General features: G+C 35.6%; 3 protein-coding genes across 3 annotated transcripts; all 3 read left to right on the forward strand.

The window, feature by feature from the left end:
* Nucleotides 1-133: 133 nt before the first annotated feature.
* LOC129939768 (peroxidase-like) lies at nt 134-2929 on the forward strand. The gene is made up of 8 exons (XM_056047893.1): nt 134-523; nt 584-795; nt 1037-1772; nt 1839-1995; nt 2066-2236; nt 2293-2491; nt 2559-2664; nt 2739-2929. Exons 1-8 carry the CDS (start codon nt 267-269, stop codon nt 2818-2820), a joined length of 1920 nt encoding a protein of 639 aa, XP_055903868.1. The 5' UTR covers nt 134-266; the 3' UTR covers nt 2821-2929.
* A 10129-nt stretch (nt 2930-13058) lies between these two features.
* Nucleotides 13059-13915, forward strand: LOC129939771 (uncharacterized). The gene is made up of 2 exons (XM_056047899.1): nt 13059-13477; nt 13537-13915. The coding sequence occupies exons 1-2, from the start codon at nt 13091-13093 to the stop codon at nt 13855-13857; spliced, it is 708 nt and encodes a 235-aa protein (XP_055903874.1). The 5' UTR covers nt 13059-13090; the 3' UTR covers nt 13858-13915.
* Nucleotides 13916-15950: 2035 nt separating this feature from the next.
* Nucleotides 15951-19620, forward strand: LOC129939767 (peroxidase-like). Its single transcript, XM_056047892.1, has 8 exons — nt 15951-16257; nt 16325-16536; nt 16670-17405; nt 17468-17624; nt 18693-18872; nt 18940-19138; nt 19207-19312; nt 19382-19620. Exons 1-8 carry the CDS (start codon nt 15977-15979, stop codon nt 19464-19466), a joined length of 1956 nt encoding a protein of 651 aa, XP_055903867.1. The 5' UTR covers nt 15951-15976; the 3' UTR covers nt 19467-19620.
* Nucleotides 19621-19807: the final 187 nt, after the last annotated feature.

The following is a 19807-nucleotide window of genomic DNA, read 5'->3' on the forward strand; positions in this document are numbered from 1 at the left end:
CCTGATAGCAAAATCACCTGTGATTTCGTGACTGCATGTGCTAATTTTATAGTGCCTGAGAATACTTGAGACTTAGGGTGGCTAATATCAAGCTATCCTAAGCTTATGAGATTCATAAATATTCAATTTCAAAGCTCGGCTTGAGTCTTTTTCACTCCAAAAAAGTTAGAAAGTAACTGCCCTTAGAGTCATAAACAGAGGTTATATAAAAGCTTGGGTATTCTTCAAAATTATTTATTTAACATTCTTTTTCTTTTGAGTCAAATATGACTAAAGTAACAATTGTCTTAGTGCTTGTGCAAGCCATAATTTTGTCATCATTGCAAAATGTGAAAGTTGCTGCAACGTCGGGCCCACAAAATCCGTTTGCCGGCTTCGGCAGACCCTATCCTCCATCCATACCACCTCCAGGTGCAGATTTTTGTAACCTTGGACCAAAGGAATGTGAAGACTCAAAATATCGGTCTATTGACGGTTCTTGTAACAACTTGGATAATCCACAATTTGGTCTGGCCAATTTTAAGTAATTTTTGAATTAAGCTCTCATGGATTAGTATTTGAATTGGATGTGTCCTTATTTTAGATATGCACGTCTATTACCGCCGAAATACAGCGATGGAATACATCAGCCAACAAGTTCCTTGTCCGGTGAACCATTACCGAATGCTAGATCTATTTCGTTGTCACTTTTCGGTGAAGCTGATGTTCCGGATCCAGATTTTTCACTCATGAATATGCAATGGGGTCAAATGGTTGCTGGAGATCTAACTCGGGTGGCAAATGGAACTTTTTCGAGTAAGTGAAACCCATTCCAAAGTGTGAACAACTGTAATATTAGTTTTCCAACCTTTGAGACTGAAATTGATTGCACAAAAGTTGGAACTTTTAATACACTAATTAGCGTAAGGTTTCCTTACTACTGTAAGAAGTCTTTTAAAAATAAGGAGTTGTCAAATTATTTAAACATTTTCTAGTTCTTCAGTTCTCAAATAGAAGCAACTTATCAGCTGATAGATAACTTCGATTTAATCTGCAGGTCGTTACGTTCTTTGTTGCACTCCTGATGGGCGCTTTGTTGAAAAAAATCCCGAACTCTGTTTCAATCTTGATATTCCACCAGAGGATGTGGATAACGTAAAAGCCGGAAATGAGTGTATGGAATTCGTGAGAACTCTAACCGATGAAGGTTCCAACTGCAATTACAATGGTGGACCAGTTGAGCAATTGAATGCAGTCACCAGCTATTTGGACATGTCGATGTTATATGGAAACTCTGATGAAGTAATTCAAGGAATTCGTGCCTTCCAAGGAGGTCGTATGATTGTCGAAGAGCGGAATGGTCAATCATGGGCCCCTCAAAATCCAAATGCCACACAAGTATGTAATGTCGATGATGAAAATGGCGTCTGCTACTCCACTGGCGATATTCGGGTGAACTCGTCACCTGGCGTCACAATTATGGCAATAATGTTCTTGCGTGAACACAATCGTCTTGCTGATGAATTGTCAAAATTGAATCCACACTGGAGTGATGAGATCCTGTTCCAAGAAGCTAGAAAAATCCTAATTGCGGAATTTCAACACATAACCTACTACGAGTTGTTGCCCATCTTTTTGGGACGGGAGAATATGTTGAAGAATAAGCTGATTTATGATGTGCCAACTGACAGCCATGTCAACGATTACAATCCTAAGGTTGATGCAACTCTCCTCAATGAGTTTGCTGCAGCCGCTTATAGGCACTTCCATTCTCAATGCGAGGGAAGATTAGAGTAAGTATTCCTTTTTAATTGGAATATTCTCATCAATGTTGGAACTTCTAAATCCTTCGTTTTTAGCCTGGTATCGGAGATGCGATCTGTATTTGGTTCATTGTTACTTAGGGATTGGTTCAATCGTCCAGAAGTCATTGAAATTGATGATTACTTCGATGCATTGTCTAGAGGCATGGGATCGCAACCACAACAACTAACTGACAATAATATTGATCGAGAGGTAATAATACGGATTCATTTTTTTTTAAAACTGTTTTTTTTCTAAAATTTGTTTTTTAATCAATTTTTAGATAAAACATTTTCTGTTTCGAAACAATAGACCACTTGGCTTAGACTTGCGAGCTGTTGATACTCATCGTGGACGTGATCATGGTTTGGCTTCTTACAATGATTTAAGAGAATTCTGTGGCATCAAGAGAGCCAAAACATGGGAAGACTTTGCAGATCTCATAAATGCCCATGTGAGAATTTTTAACTTTTTCTTGGAGTATAAAATTAGGAGTTGATATTTTCACAGAGCATTGAAGGACTTAAATCTTTTTATAAAAGTCCTGAAGACGTAGATCTAAATGTTGGTGGATCGTTAGAGGATGCTGTGCCTGGAACATTAGCTGGTCCAACATTCTTATGCATTTTAACGGAACAATTCTATCGAACTCGAGTTGGTGACCGATATTTCTTTGAGAATGAGAACTCAAGAACTGGATTTACAAAAGGTTTGTTTGTAGTTGTTTAATTTGGGTTTGTTTGAATTTTTAAATATTTGTTATACTTTTTGTATAGATCAACTTAGGGAGATCCGAAAAGCAACTGTAGCTAGACTTATGTGTGATAATGGAAATCAAATTCAGACAATGCAAGCTAGAGCGTTCATTACTGTTTCAAAATCGTAAGTTTTTGTTATATTTTTTATAAATTATTCGTGGATGAAATCACGCATCCTCTTTATTAACCTCAATTTAGGAATCCAATTGAACCTTGTGCAGAACTTCCCGAGCTTGACTTAACTAAATGGATCGAGAAGAATAAATCAACTTATAGATGATTCCTGAACACAAGCGTATTTATCCTTAGTAGATAAGTACAAGCACGAGTGTTCAACGTTGTTAGACATACACATAAAGAGAAATAAAAATTCATGTTTTTTAAATTTATTTGATGAAAATTTTAATATTACAATATTTGTTACTAATGGAAGAGGCTTATTATATCTCCTTCTTGAATCCATCGAAGTTGAGGGCATACTGATTTTTGGGATTCGAATATTAGTTGCAGTCAAATGCACCGAGGACTTGTGAAAACCTACGTATGCCAAAAAACATGTTTTTGGCTCATATCTGTGTAAAAACTGTTGACACAATAATGTTTGACACTTGACAGTAACTCGCCAAACAAAAGCTTTTTTTTTAAATTCATTTTTGTTAGTTCATTCTTAAACCTATCTTAAAGCTAGACAAAAATTCATAAATCTAGCCTAATTATCCATAATTTACAACTAACTTAATGGTCCCATACTACGTTAAACTATGACGCTAACTACTAATGCCTTTCGGCCCTTAAATCTATTTTAATTCAATTTAAATTTTATTTATTTTGTGTTTATTAGAAAATTATGAGAAAAAACTAATATCAAGGTCCTTTTTTATTTTTACTTAAAAACTACTTAAAATAAGGTCCCAAATATAAAACTTAAAACTAACTTAAACTACCTATTCTACCTAAGAACTACTTAAAACTAGAACAACCACAGCAGCAAATTTTATATTTTATTGTTTTTTTTTTTTTTTTTTTTTATTCTATGTTTTTATTGTTTTTTTTTTTGCATTTTTTTTGTGCCACCATGCCTATTCTACTTAAAACTAAACCCTAAAACTAAAAAACAAGTATGTAAGCCGGCCAAGGCTTAAAACCCCATCCCGACTACCCAATATCAAGTGCCGATTGAAGCCACCAAAACTGGTTCTCCTGCTTCACCCTATCAGTTCGACACAGCCCTACTGAACCGAATTAGCTCTGCTCCGCCTTGTGCCATGACGTCCCGATGGTATGGGAGTCACCTATCCACGGTTCTTCGTCTGATGTGGTAGATTAACGGAATTGCCAATCTATCCTGTATCAGTATTTGTTTCAAAAGAGGAATGCCTCTGGTGGAATGAAGCCGCTCAAGCGTGCACTCTCAAAATACTCGTCGTTCGGATAGTACGCCCCGAAAATTAAATTGTTGGTCGAAGACATAGCTCTTGCAATGTGACCTCGAACGAGTTTTATCACGAAATTCTGTTGATTCGAGCCCCGTTGGATAGGACCTCGTTGGAATAGTAATGCACATAAGAAGATTCGGCTGTTCGATATAAGCCGGTACAGCGTCGTAAACACTGCCGCTCGAACACCCGAAACATCTCCATCTGGGAAGGGGCAACGTTGAACCACACAGGACAACCATAAACGATCATTGGCCGTATGAGGGCCATGTAGCAAATTACCTTCACTCTGGGGTCAAGCCGACTGCTAAAAAACAGCCTTTTCGTCAGAGCGTAGGCTCCTCTGGCCCTGGTCAGAGCAGCATTTATATGCCTGTCGAAATATAAATACTGATCTAACCAGATACCGAGGTACTTCACTACACTTTTGCACGCTAATGGCTGCCCGTGAAGATCAACGATGACCATCTTGCGCCAATTCTTACACGTATCCCCCGTGGCCCTAGCCAGCGGAGTCCGGAAAAGAATTGTCTCTGACTTCTGGACATTTATTTTCAGTTTATAGTCGTCGCAATATCGCTGAATCTTGTCGAAATCACGCTGCAAGAGAATTCTAATAACCTCAACCTTTCGGGCCGTTCTGTACGCAATTAGATCGTCGGCGTACGCAATTGCCTTTGTAAGACTACCTATCAGATCGCTGGTGTAAATGCTGAAGAGAATCGGCGAATTCACCGCTCCCTGTTGAAGACCATTTTCAATTGAGAATGTTGTGGTAGAAGTTACATTGCCACTTTTGACAACAAATTTTCTACCGCTAAGCAAATCATAAAGTATATACAACAATGGCTTCCTTATGCCAAGCCTGCTCAGTTTTAGGTAAAGACCCTCTAACATACGGTTTTAAAGGCCGTTTCCAAATCATTGTTTTTTTTTGTTTTGATCATTGGATATCAGAAACGAGTTTAGACGCAGCATGAATTGTGTCATTACCCGCCTTGATCCGGAATTATTTTGTTGTCCGCGGCCCACTTAGTCCCGTTTGCTCGGCGATTATGGCATTTGTCAAGGAATCGTCAATGAACCGCATGAAACCGCGGTTCTCAGATCGCCAATGTGTGATATCATTACGGAGGTAAAAGTAATTAAGTAGGGCTCTGTTTTCCAGGTCGTGGTTGAGGCGAATGCTGACATTCACCTTGTACACTTGCTGGAAAGCAGCTCCCACCGCCACCACTTTTTCCTTCGGATCTTCAATTATGTAAAAGTCATCGTCAAAGATGGCTTCCTCTGGATCTATTTGCGCTGTCCTGAGTACGTCTCTGTTCTCTTCAGTTCTTTGGAGTTTAAGACACGGAAGGTCATTATCGTTTTTTTTCCTGAATATCTTGTTGATTTTGGGGAACATACTAGGGTCACTCGAATTAACTGACCGGATCTTGCGGTCCCAGTACTTGTTAATTGATAGCCTGTAGTTCTCCTTAATCAACAGATTGACATTTTTTATTGATGACTTCAGTGTCCTGACCTCCAAGTCGTGTGGGTCTGTAAGTCGTCTGTACAAGTTTTTGAGCTTTGTCATTTAAGCCACTCTGCCTCCGTATAATTTTGTCCTCGTTCTCTTTTATTAAAATTAGTTTTCATATTTCTTTTCTCTTTTAAAAACTTTTATAATTTGCAGTTTTTATTTGAAAGTGATGAAAGCGAAGAATCAAACAATTCAATTTTATTCCTATAGAATCTTATCGATGATGATTCAAGTTCCAGTTGTAGCTCCACAACTTCTGAAAATGTGCAAATCACACAAATCAAAAAATGTTGAAAATACTTTTACATGGGATTTTTTTATAGTGGTTTATATGTAACACTTCCAAGAATTTCGAGAGAAAATCATACAAAATTCTTAAAAGTGTTACATACAACCCACCGTCATTTCAAAACTACTCTCTTAATTGAGATGGTTCAGACGGTTCTGAGTTCTAATTTATGTCACCTAAGTGTTTCTTACAACCATTTTCAATTTAAAGAATGATTTCAAAAAATTCCCATGTAAAAGTATTTTCAACATTTTTTTCTGCTGCAGCTTTCTCGATTTTATTTATGTTTTTTGACATTTAAAGCAGGGTTGCCCATAGAACATTTTGCTCAATGATTTTTTTTGTTCCTTTTTGTTGGGCAAAATATTACCCATAAATTATGTCAAATATACATTTTTTTGGACTTAATTATTTGAATTTCACCAATTAATTAGTTTTGTTAAAATATCTAATTATTTCATGGATTATATACCAAATAAATAAATATAATGCTTCTCACTTTTTATTTAAAAAAATATTTTATTTCAGTCAAATTAAAATGTTTATATGGCAATACAGGTTTTATTTAATTTGTTTGCAATGATACCAACATTTACATGTGAAATCACAATGATAGAGCGCTCCTTGTTGTGAAAAAAAGAACTAAATTTTGGATCTCAAATTGAGATCCAAACACAAAGCAGGATCTTGTGTTGTTGTTGTAATGCATGTAAATCCAAGATCCGGATCAGATCATGGTGATAATAAAACGCGGCTACTGTTGTATTTTGCGATTCTTGTCATTTATTTCAACATATAATGCTTTCTCTTTTTTTTTCACACAATTAGCTTAATTGAAAGAAAAAAAGGGTTTTATTTTTCCGGGGTTGTGAAGAGGACTCTATTTTAACAAAAATATCTCTGAAATTTCCCATTTTAAGCTTGGTGAAACTGACAACATTTAAAGGCCTGATAAAATTTAAAAAGCTTTTAGATAAAAGTGCTTCTAGTGTTTTTTTATGAAATCGGGTTTAGACAAGATGGAAGTTATATAGATAATAACCAGATCAGAAGGGGAGAAACAGTTCTACCATCGCCAAAACCAAAAATCTTGCGGAAATTTTGACGACATTGCGTATTTTACTCTTGGAGAGTTGGAGATATGCATACCCAGGATTTAGGGATTTTTAAGCATTTTTATGCAAGTGCAAGTAAACATTGAGTTTTCGATACACTAAATTCTACCGGTGATTCCCCTAACAATGCTGTCAATGTCAGAATTTAATGAGCTCATAGTATAATGCCGTTGAAGATCCGCATCTGAAGAACAGGGTTGTAAAAACGAATGTGAACATCTGGGAATACTATCGTCAGCGAAGCAGGTTAGTGGCTTAGAAGATTCAGTAATAAAAAAAGAGAAAGAGTGTCGTCGATAGAACAGAACCCTGAGGAACACATTAAACTTGAAGTTCTAGAGTTATTTAAAAGTTATGTTGCCGTATTCATTTGGAATAGCCCTCAATTTCTCCATAAGTCACTATTGAAACTTTCACTTTTGACATTTGACCAACAAGTCAAAATAGCATTATTACTAAAAATGAAAGGATACACTTTTCAAAAACTTATTAAAACTGCTACCAAAATGGTACAACGTGCCATACAAGCAACGACACATAAAAACTTTTCTGGTCGAGTTGTTTCTCGAGGAGGTGATGGTGATCATAATTAAAAACTGGAATCTTGCTCCCCCATCAATTCAAGCCCTTAAAGAAGTTATTGAGGACATAGATTGGGTTAAGGTTAAAATGGCTGTTCGTGATGGAATAGGACACACTTAGGCCAGTTTAGTGTCCAATTGTTACTACATGAATCTTGAGGATTCCTCCTAAGCTCAATGAAACCAGTTTGAGTCCCTTACGAAACGTGAGAGGCTGATTATGCTAATATGATTTAGATCGTTATAGAAGAATTCTCCTAGGAAATTCTTGCGTTTTTGAGCTAGAGCAGGGCATGTACAGAGGAGTGTTTCCTCTCCTTCGTCGTCCATAGAGCTTCTGCGAAAGTCATTTGAGAAAACGCCTAGTCGGGTGGCGTGCTTTCCTATTAGACGGTTATGACCCTTTTAACGAACTTATATGCGATCTGGTTGGAGATAGCAAAAACCTTGATCGCTTTAAAGCTAGTGTTGTTTTTTGTGACCTGATAAGTGCTGATGTTGTTCCACCTGGTGCCTGCCCTTCTCACAGCGTCTTGCAGCAATAGTTTCCAGTAGTAGTAATAGTAGTGGTATGCCAGTATGCGCCAAACGTGGTGGTATGGGCTGCACTGTACCGTTCCTGGTGAGCTCATCTGCCTTAAAGTTATAGATGTTTGTAGATACAGAGTCCAAAGATTTGATAGCAGCCTGACTATCTGAGAAAATACGGTTATCAGATGTTGATATCACGTTTTCCTTAAACCAGGACAAGACTTATTTTATCGCCAAAACTTCCGCCTGGAACACGCTAAAATGATTGGGATGGCGGAATGAGAGACTTAATTTCAGTCGTTCAGAGTACACACCTCCACCAATCCCTTCTTTTGTTTTTGAACCATCTGTATAAAATTGGATTAACCGATCTTCCAGGAATGTCCTATCCTCCCAGAAAGATCTGGAAGACTGGGATGTATAGAAATCTGGACATTTCTGTCGAATTGCAGTTGGGGGATGGTGTAGCCTGTGTGATTTGGGATTGATTCTAAATGTCTAAGAATAACGGAGCTTTGAATAATAGAGCTTGCAGCTATAAAGCTCCTTATAGCTTTCTCTAAAGCAGTCCACCATACCGCCACACAGGACATTAAAATCGGTCTAATAACCGATGTGTATATTTTGGGTTGTAAGCCCCATTTGTTACCAATAGCTTTTTTGCAAGAAGAGAGCTATTGTACCTTTTTTGACTCTTTCTTGTACATTGCGTTTCAAATTTAGTTCTTATTATCTAAAATAAGACCCAGGTACTTAGCCTAGTCTGAGAATTTTAATTGGATTCCTTAAAATAGGGACGTTTAGTAAATGGAATTTTGTATTTTCTCGAAAATAGAAGGACATACAGCCGCAAAATTCGAGTATCAAAATGAAACCTTTTATTGGAAACCAGTTATAAAAGACTTTTCCCAAGGGTATTAATTGAGTTCTGAGACTTAAGAAAACTCTTAATGATTGGGGTAAAGGTGTCAACAGTGGATCAATTTTTACATTTTTTGCTGTTAAGCTCGCATTAAGAATAATAGCCATGACATTTTTTTTCACAGCATTTTCAATATATTTTCTTCAATTTAAGCACAAAATTTCAAAACTATGCTTTCGAGAAAATAAAAAAAAAATGTTTTTAACTTACCTTAACACATGATTCACTGTGTACTTTGGGTGTACACAGTGAATCAGCGATGTTAGACCAGTCTTTTAGGAAAAAAAAACAATGCTTTTTGTTTTATACTTATTTTTTATATCTATCAGTCATATTTCATTTAATGATAAAAAACTTAACAAAAATAAATACTCTTCATTTATAACAAAATCACAAGGCTGAAAATAAAGAAAAATAATTAAAAAAAAAAATAAGGAAAGAAAAGTAATCCACTTGATTAAAATATATAGCTTTCTAGCGAACATCCATGTTTAAAAAGTTGAAATTAAAATGAAAAATTTGAATTTCTTAGTCTTGAAGTGCTACCAATGTCAGATGGTTTAGGAAGAATCATTTTTATGTCCCATTTTAGAACAGTAGCTTTGTCCGGAACGTCTGGCAGTGAGAAAATTCATTGATTCGTCGATTTTGTTCTCAGGTAAGTCACTTGGTATACATTTTCTTCAAGCGGTAAGATCTTAGCGACATAGTGTACGAAATTTCGCTTTCCTTTAAATTCAACTAAAATAAAATCATCTGGAATAGCATCTCGGATGGGATCCTCTGGCTCAAGCTGTTCATTGTTCTCAATATCATTAATATCATCAGTTTTATCGGAATCCTCATCTGTCATGATATCGTCTCTTTCAAGAACTATGCTTGAATCAGATTCTGAGGTTAATATTTCTTGAAGTATTTTTCTTACAGTCTTTTGTTTTTTTTTTTGGTTGAACCTTTCTGATTTTGTTTTGAAAAATGTATTCTTTTTCTGGGGTGTCAGTGGCTATGAGACTCCTTCCATTCTTTTTATTTTGCCTGATATTTTTCCTTGGCTTAGATTTTATGGGAGGGATATTTCCAATCTCTTCTGACTGATTATTCTTATCGGTCTGATTAAATTCTTCATTTTCAGTGGGTTCAGGACGATCAGTGACTGAGCTGGGCAAAAAGTCAACTTCACCGAAAACATTTCTATCGAATGGATATATGCCAATTTTTGAAAGCATTTGTGATTGATTGTCATAGATTTTTGATATGCCTCACCAACTTAAGCACCCACGTCATATATGGTAACGGGCTGACCTGGATGCCTCATCATCCAGGAATCCATGCACGTGTTATAGATGCTTTTAAATGGCTTGAACAGACCCACATTGAGAGGCTGAGTTTTGTGGGATGAATGAGGTGGTAGGGTTAGCATGGTTACGCCGTTAGTTTTCGCTAATTCCAAGGATTCAATTGAAAGGTGAGACTCATGGTTGTCAAACAATAATAGCGAAGGATTTTCCTTAGATGAACAACTGTGTAGTATAAAATGCCTCATCACTTCTGGAAAGAGTTCCGAGTTCATCCATCCACTTGGAGTAGCCAAACCTAAAGTACCGGGAGATGTGCCTATGTAGTAGCAAATTAAAACAAACAACTATGACAACAAATGGAATTAGTTATGGGAACGCAAATGTACTTTAACATGTAGTATATGTTTTTTGAAATTCTTTCTGGGAAAAACAAGTACGGGTGGAAGCGCTATTCCACTTGCGAAAATTATTGCACATGTTGTTGACAAAGTGCCTCTTTCCCCACTGGTAACCTTAGAAATGCACCGTATTCCTTTCGGGGCTAGAATTTTTAAAGGTTTTTGAACGGTTGTGGTGGCAGTTTCGTCCAAATTAAAAATTCTTGTCCCGTTGGAAAATTGTGGAAGTCTAATTAAAACACTCTCCAGATTGTTGAAATATACATAGGTCAACATTGAATTCATTAAATCCCGTTGCCCGCGCTAAACTGCAACTCTCAGGAATTATCAATGAGACATCTCGATGTCGGGCTCGAAAACCTTTCAACCAGTCGATGCCTGCCATTTGGTTTCTCATCCAGCTCTCGGGAACTTTGATTTTATTTATTAAAGCTGTTTTATAAGCTAGCTTTCGGCAATCAATGTTGGAAAGGCCGTAAAAAAGATAGGCGGATTCCTTCAGATAGGCTATTAGTGTCTGCTCTTGAGCGTCGGTAAAAACTTTGTTGATTTCATAGTTAGGAACTAATCTGATGTTCGCTTGTTCTGGATTGTTTTTAATTTTTTTGTAACACCGATACAGGGTTGTAAACGATAAATTTTTTGATTTTACAGCTTCCCTGATGCTTTTCCCTTTCTTGATCAAATCGAGAACAGCTTGCATCTGCTCTGAAGAATGCGAACCCACTTTTCGGGCTGTTTTTGTACGTGCCATATCAAACTACAAAACAAAAAAAAAACATTTGTACCAACATAGAAAAATGAATAACATATAGGTACACAGTGAATCAGTGCACACAAGTAAACAAGTTGACACAAATTATTAAGTCAATGTAACTATAAATACAAATATATGACTCAAATGCACTTACGATCCACAGTTATTAAATGAGAAGAAAAACAAAAAATTACTTACCAATGCAGAAGGCGCAGGGTCAGAAGTCCAGAGGCCAAAAGTCCATAATGGACTTTTGACCCACTTGGGTAGGTTAAAAGTCCATAATTCCATTATGATCTTTTGACCCACCCTAGTGAGTCAAAAGTCCAGAAGAATTCTTGTGGACTAATGACCCCTTGATTATGAATTTTTGACTAACTTAGATGAGACAAAAGTCCATAATTACAACCTTGAAATTTGATTATGTTTTTGTTGTTTTGTTTGATTTTAACTGTTAACATAAAAAAAGCGATACGCAAGAGTTAGTTTTAGAGACGGAGATTATATCGGTAAACTATAGAGTAAAATTAAGACAAGCACTTGTTGTGCTCCGTTAAGATTTTGAAGAATTGATTCACATTGATCATTACAAGTGCTGTTTACAGTTAAACAAGACCTCATTAGAAAAGTGGAAAATAAAAGTGATTGATAAAACATGGAAAACACGTGCATAAAGTTTAAATTTATCATTGGTTTAAGAAAGAACAGTTCGGTCTTATATTTAGAAAACGAAAAACAATTATATACGAAAAAATATACATATAAAAACATTGACAGATATATTTGCTACATAAAATCCTGCAAAGCAGGCTTAACATTTGACCCGGTGTTGTATAAAATTGTTAATGTTTCCGATGCTATTCACCCTCATCCGGTTCAATATAATATGTACCAGAAAATGGAGTTAATAAACAGTATGAAAAAAGATTGCTTGGATATCAGCCTTAAAAGGAAAACAACGTCAAAGCAAGTTTTTGACCAGAAAAGAATGAAGACAACGGACTCCGCACATTTAGCCCACTACAAGACCCTTAAAAGGACTCTCAACAGAATAAAAAGTAGTACTCTTCCTCAAACCCCGAAAACCTTTTCGGAAGTTAAAGAAATATTCCTTAAGAAAATGTCTGTCATAGATATGGTAAGTCACGTTACAACAGTAAAAATACTTTCTATAAAGGCACAGTTTTGGAAACAGACTTTTCATATTCAATATTTATGGCAACAGAAATAGTGAAAGAAATTGAAATGTTGCCACAATCAGACAGAAAGTATGTCATTGACGGTACATTCGGCGTACTTCCATTAGGCGAGTGGAAGCAATTAATAATTTTGTGTATCGTATCTTCTGAACATGTAAGTACCTAATTCAAAACTTCAATCGCGAAATTTGTGATTATAATTGAATGTTTCGAATTATTATTTTAGATTGAATAAAAATAATATTTTTAACTTTTAACTTTTGAATTAGAGCAGCACTCTATAAATTAATTTCTCGAACCGTAATTTTTTTTGCCAAACAGAGAAACAATTTGGGGAGTGAAAATAAAAAAATTTCTCGAGCGAATTCACTCCCCAAATTGTTTCTTTGTTTGTTTTTGTTAAATACTCAAATAGTAATATAATTTTGAAATATTGAATTTGGTAATTTGTGTGTCCTTATTTTACCTATAGGTTTGTCCATTCATCTTCTTGCTTATGAGTCATAAATCCGAAAAAGCGTACACCCACGCTTTCCAATACATTGAAGCCAATTTAATGAAATTTCGTCCAGCTTCCTTTACACTGAATTTTGAGCATGCTCTGCGGAAGGGCTTGACGAATGTTTTTCCTAACGCACAAATACATGGATGCTGGTTCCACTACTGCAGGGCCATAAAAAGGAGAGCTTCGAAAATTCCAAACTTTTTGAAAGGCCTCCGAGGAAATAAAAATTGTAACAAAATATTCAATACATTTTTTGTCCTACCCCTCTTGAAGCCCGAAAATATGCAGAGGGGGTTCGAAATAATTCAAAGGGAAGCAAACGGCTTTACAATGTTCAACAATTTTATGGAATATTTTCAAAAGCAGTGGATAGTAAATGTAAATAATTATCCAACGTTTAAAAAGTACTTATTATAATAAGAATACATTTTTTTCAGGATCCTTTACAACAATTTTCTGTTTATGGAAAAAGTGTTCGCACAACAAGTAGTTTGGAAGCGTGCAACGGAAAATTGGGAAAACTTTTGCCAAAAAACGGAAATTTTTTCAACTTTGTGGACCAATTAATTGATGAGGAACATACAATTACTATTGATTTTTTGGCATCTGTGGATAGGCAAACATGGGAAATGTTTGAGAGACCTAAATCCAAATTTCAACTGCGAAATCAGTTAATTGAGTCCATGACCATTAAATTCGAAACAGATAAGATCACTTTAACGGAACTATTGAGTCAATTAAGTTCAATATGTTCCTAGAAAACGGACTTGAAAATTTTTGAGTTTGAAAATTTCACCGGTGAAGAAGAAGAAGACAAAGAAAATGAGAGCAATGGTCAGATCACAAGTGGAAATGAGCTGAATTGCGCCATTTGTTTCCAAAATCAGAGGGACACTCTTCTCATCCCGTGTAACCACTTCCAAATCTGCGAAACTTGTTTTGAAATTGTTAAGGACACGGCAAAGCGAAACAAAAATGAATTGCTATGTCCATTTTGCATTCAAATTGTGACAAATAGCACACACATTTTTTTTAAAGGATTTTGAACTGAATTACATATATTGTTTTTGTTTTTCTTTTTTTTATTGATGGTACATTGACTTTTTTCTTCTGAAATTAAAATAAATTTTATGTTTGACTAAATTATGAACTTTTGACCAATTTTCTTTTTAGCATAATGGACTTATGACCCAATCACTGAATATTGAAAACAATATTTTCTGTGAAATAAAATAAGTTTGAAGCCAATATTTTTAATTTTTGAATAGATATTTGAGTCAAAAATCAATTTTTACCAAGTTTTAGTATTGTTTTTTTTAGAGTTTTATTTTTTGTAAAAAACTGTCAATTCGAATTTTTTAAAAATTTTACCAAATATTGAAAACAATATTTCTTATAAGATAAAATTAGTTTGAAGCCAATATTTAAAATTTTTGAAGAGATATTTGAGTCGAAAATCAATTTTTACCAACTTTTATACATTTTTTTTAGGCTTTTATTTTTTTTTTTTTAAACTGTCAATTTGGTTTTTCTGAAAATTTTAAAAAATGTTGAAAACAATATTTCTTATGAGATAAAATAAGTTTGAAGCCTAAATTTCAAGCTTTTGAAAAGATATTTGAATCGATATTCAATTTTTACGAATTTTGAGTAATGTTTTTTTAGGTTTTTATTTTTTATAAAAAAAACTGTCGATTAGATTTTTCTTAAAATTTTATCAGATGTCAAAAACATTATTCTTCGTTGCACAAAATTGTTTAAGAGATAAAATCATATTTCAGTCGTAAAATTTTGGAGGTGACAATTTTTTTTTAGTTTTATTGATTTATAAAAAACCGTTATATTGATTTTTTTCAAAAAATATATCTGTTTGGTATCACGTTACAATATAATATATAAAATTTAATTCAAGTCTCTAGCGTTTTCGGTTCGTTAGATATTTCGGGTTAACCAAAATTGGCACCTTTTTTTCAAACTGCTATGGTAAAAAAACCACCCACGCAATTTCCTTGAGAGCCCTTTCTGCATCTTTCTGCCTTATTATCTATATAACAAAATTTATTTGAAGTCGATATCTTTTCTGGTTCTTGAGCTATGGACGACGAAAAAAACGTCACGAACATACGGACGTACAAACGTACATACACACGCACGCACAGACATATTTCTAAAACTCTTTTATTTCGACTCTAGGGACCTTGAAACATCGAGATATGTCAAAATTTTCAATTTGACAAATCGAACCCATTACAATAACTTCCTATGGGAAGTTAATAAAAAAATACATCGTGAGAGCAAATGATTCACTTTGTACCCTGATTCACTGTTGACACCTTTACCCTACGGATTGAAATTTATCTAAAACTGAATAATAAAATCATTTGCATTAACAAATAAGGGGCTTGTGAATAAGAAGTTTCAAATTTTAAACCCTATAACCAATAACGTGACTAAAATATGTGCCATCCTTTCACTTTCTTGTGTTCTATATAACTTCTCGGTAGTTTTGGTTTTATTAGTTGTGACGCTATACTCCTAAATATTGTCTACCCAGCATATTCTTGACCTTGAACCAAGAGTTAAAATCTTAGCCGCCACTTAATTAACAAATTATATTTTTGGAAAAATAAAAATATTTATTTACAATTCGTCATCATTTATCATAAAATCTTTTTTATTAACAGAACAGGTTAATTTTGAGCGTCAATTAAGATTAAATAAACATCAACAATAAACATGACTGTTAACCTGATATACTTAATAAATTTGTACGAAGTTTCATTGTGATTTTATCGCCACGAGAGTCATAATTTTAATTTTTACAGAAGTAGCTTATATAAAAGAAGTTACTCTGTTCAAAAGATTTACTTCAATCAGATGACTTTCAGAGAAATCATAAGTGTGTTGCTTTTGCAAATCATAATAGTTCTATCTTTGAAAAATGTGAGAGTACTTGCATCGTGTCCGTTTCATCCAGTTCTAGTTCCAATTCCACCTGTTGGGAGTTCTGGAAGTTCTACCAGCAACAATGTGGATGCTCCTACTCCAATAGATTTCTGCAATCTCGGGCCAAAAACATGCGTCGATTCGAAATATCGCTCCCTAGATGGATCTTGCAATAATTTGGCTAATCCATTGTACGGTCTAGCCAACTACAAGTACGTTTAAGCCTGAAAGAAAAACCAGTTGATTGTGTGAATACTGAAATTATTTTTGCTTTGTTAGATTTGGACGCCTGCTACCACCGAAGTACAGCGATGGAATTCGTCAGCCAACAGGCTCCCTCGCCGGTGGACCATTACCGAATGCCAGACTCATATCATTGACGCTATTTGGAGAACAAGATGCTCCAGATTTAGATTTTACACTCATGAATATGCAATGGGGTCAAATTATTGTTGGAGACCTAAGTCGGGTTGCGAATGGAACTTATTCAAGTGAGATACGAGTGAACCAAGAAAAAGCTTAGGTTGCTTTAAAGTTGTTTCAAAATTAGTCAAACCCATTTTTGTTTATACACTCATGAAATCGATATGCAAAGTTGAATGGCTTGTTTTTTGACATTTGCAGAACGTTACGTTTCTTGTTGTACAACAGAGGGTCGTTTCCTTGAAAGAAATCCGGAAATATGTTTCAACCTTGATATCCCACCGGAAGATCTACTCAACATACGAGCCGGAAACGAGTGCATGGATTTTGTCCGAACTCTGACAGATGAGGAAACTGATTGTAACTACAATGGCGGACCAGTCGAGCAATTGAATGCAGTTACCAGCTACTTGGATATGTCAACACTGTACGGAAATAGAAATGAAGTTAATCGCCGTCTTCGCGCTTTTCGAGGAGGTCGAATGATTGTCGATGAGCGAAATGGTCATACATGGCTTCCAAAGAATCCAAACACTACTGAAGTTTGTGATGTGGAGAATGAAAGTGACATTTGCTATGCCACTGGTGACATTCGAGTGAATTCAATCCCGGGCATAACAATTTTGGCAACAATGAATTTACGTGAACACAATCGGCTGGCTGGTGAATTGGCCAAATTAAATCCGCATTGGAGTGATGAGGTGTTGTACCAGGAAGCTAGGAAAATTCTAACAGCGCAATTTCAACACATAGCTTACTATGAGTATTTGCCTCTTCTGCTGGGCCGAGAAAATATGTTGAGGAATAAGCTGATATATGATGTCCCAGCTGACTGTCATGTCAATGATTATGATCCCAGTGTTGATGCAACTGTTGTCAATGAGTTTGCAACTGGAGCTTTCAGACATTTTCATTCACAATGCGAAGGCAGACTTGAGTAAGTTTTTTTGTTTTGAATTTGGATTTTGGGAAAAATATTCTTCCTGTGTTTGGTTTTAGTTTAGTTTCGGAGCTGAGATCTGTTTTTGGTTCATTGCGACTCAGTGACTGGTACCATCGTCCAGAAGTAATAGAAATTGGTGATAATTTTGATTCGTTATCTAGAGGCCTGGGATCGCAACCGCAGCAACTCACTGACATTAATATCGATGAAGAGGTAATTGTACTTTTTGACAGTTGATAGAACAATTGGACTGTCAATGATAAAACAAATGACATTTGCCATCTTGCTCAGTGGATTGAGTTTAATTTTTCTAAGAGTTTTTGCACTATTTTGTTTCATCGAAATATTTCCCATTCACGAATTTTCGAAAAACGAACGAACTCATGGAACGAGTAATTTTAGTACATTGAATGGTGTGCTGGTGGCGCTGGTGATTTTCCCTATGCTCAGCACTACCAGAGTAATCTTCTATGACGAGTACCTAGGTGTCGCTTTATGTTTCTCTCGTGGGAGTAATATAGATTTTATATAAAGGGTTTTTCAATAAGATCAGCGTGATGTTTTGTGGCGTTTGCTATGTGGCACGTAGCGCCTTCCTGCTGGAACCACATGTTGTCTAGATCCATATGGTTCAATTTGACCATACAAAATTAGTTATCTTCTTTATGAAGCGCTCCATGTTGACGGTGACCGCCTTACAAACTTGGTTTTCAAAAAAGTACGGACCAATTACGCCGCCGGCCCGAAATCCACAGCAAACGTTAACTTTTGGACGATGCATACAGCCATTCATCCAAAAATGTGCTTCGTCAGTAAAGATGATCTTTCAGCCAAAATTACGGTCCCCTTCCAAACGATTCGAAGCCAAGTCAGCGATTAAACGGCGTTGTCTATGGTTATGAACTTTGAGCTCCTGGGTCAGTTGGATCTTGTTGAAGTCTACGAAAGGCTGAATTCTTGCGCATGGCGAGGAATAGACTGCATCGGGTTCTACCGTTCACTTTCACGGACCGCGGTGATATTCTTGGCTGACTTCGCGTTTCTTGAACGTACGGTGTGCCTGATTGTTTACTGAACCGGTCGTCTCAAATTTGACCACGTCTACTGTAAAATGGCCATGATGATTTGGCATAAGCAACTGAATAATAAACACAAGATTTGACAGATGTCACTAAAACAAAATGGCCGTGCCAATAGAAAAATCCTTTACAATCGCTGAATGTTGGACAGCTTAAGTGATATCTTAAGTCTTATAACAATTATCTTTTTATCAATTTTTAGGTAAAGCATTTTCTGTTTAGAAAAAAACTGCCATTAGGTCTATTGGGTTCAGACTTGCGTGCAATAGATACTCATCGTGGTCGTGATCATGGTTTAGCTTCCTATAATGATGTAAGAGAGTTTTGTGGCCTAAAGAGAGCCAAGTATTGGGAGGACTTTGCAGACCATATAAATATTCATGTAATTACTTTTATTATTCCCCTCATAATGTATGGCTTGTTACTATTAAGAAGCTTTATAATCATAGAGTGTTGAAGGACTAAGAACTTTGTATAGAGGTCCTGAAGACGTTGATTTTAATGTGGGTGGTTCCCTAGAGACGCCAGTGCCTGGGACATTAGCTGGACCAACATTTCTATGCATTTTGACTGAACAATTCTATCGAACTCGTATTGGTGATCGATATTTCTATGAGAATGATAATCCCAAGACTGGATTTACAAGAGGTTAATAATTGATATATTCTCTTTTCGAAACATTTTTAATACATTTTTTAATTGTATGATGTCTATAGATCAACTTCAGGAGATTCGGAAGTCATCTGCTTCTAGAATAGTTTGTGACAATGGAAATCAAATTCAAACAATGCAACCTAGAGCTTTCATAACCGTTTCAGAAGCGTAAGTCTTTGCTATTTGTATCTACGTTAACAACTTAGGAACTCTAAAATGTCTCCTTTTATTTTTAAGAAATCCGATCGTACCATGTGCAGACCTTCCATCACTCGACTTATCAAAATGGATCGATAGAGCTCCGCCACCACCTCAAACCTAAAAAATAAATTTTATTTATTCGGGGATCTTCCAAAAGAGTTTATTTTGCATATTTTTAACCTTGAGACATAAACAAGAACAAGTCTTCAATTATATGAGTTCATTAACATGGTGTATTTTATTTTTGATTAATTAAAATGATTAATCGTCAAATCGAGACTGGACAGAGCTTTTTTTTATGTCAACTGGTAATAACACCAAACCAATAACTGTTTAATTCAATACAATGTAAGTTAGAGGGTGCTTTTTACTGAGAAAAGTCCGATATTTTAAACTTCAATAGAATTAAACTTGCAGCCTTTTGTTGACCTTTTTAACCTGTTTAGTCTGCTTTTAGTTTAA

Source organism: Eupeodes corollae, chromosome 1, assembly GCF_945859685.1.
Source record: "Eupeodes corollae chromosome 1, idEupCoro1.1, whole genome shotgun sequence".
Classification (NCBI taxonomy): domain Eukaryota; kingdom Metazoa; phylum Arthropoda; class Insecta; order Diptera; family Syrphidae; genus Eupeodes; species Eupeodes corollae.

Excerpts from the sequence above, each read along its gene's own strand:
- LOC129939768 (XM_056047893.1), top strand. The coding sequence starts at position 267 with ATGACTAAAGTAACAATTGTCTTAGTGCTTGTGCAAGCCATAATTTTG. Across the intron at positions 524-583 it reads TTTGGTCTGGCCAATTTTAA|ATATGCACGTCTATTACCGC; the intron begins GTAATTTTTGAA and ends TCCTTATTTTAG. Across the intron at positions 2,237-2,292 it reads CAGATCTCATAAATGCCCAT|AGCATTGAAGGACTTAAATC; the intron begins GTGAGAATTTTT and ends ATATTTTCACAG.
- LOC129939771 (XM_056047899.1), top strand. The coding sequence starts at position 13,091 with ATGAGTCATAAATCCGAAAAAGCGTACACCCACGCTTTCCAATACATT. Across the intron at positions 13,478-13,536 it reads AAAAGCAGTGGATAGTAAAT|GATCCTTTACAACAATTTTC; the intron begins GTAAATAATTAT and ends CATTTTTTTCAG.
- LOC129939767 (XM_056047892.1), top strand. The coding sequence starts at position 15,977 with ATGACTTTCAGAGAAATCATAAGTGTGTTGCTTTTGCAAATCATAATA. Across the intron at positions 17,625-18,692 it reads ACATTAATATCGATGAAGAG|GTAAAGCATTTTCTGTTTAG; the intron begins GTAATTGTACTT and ends ATCAATTTTTAG. Across the intron at positions 19,313-19,381 it reads TTCATAACCGTTTCAGAAGC|AAATCCGATCGTACCATGTG; the intron begins GTAAGTCTTTGC and ends TTTATTTTTAAG.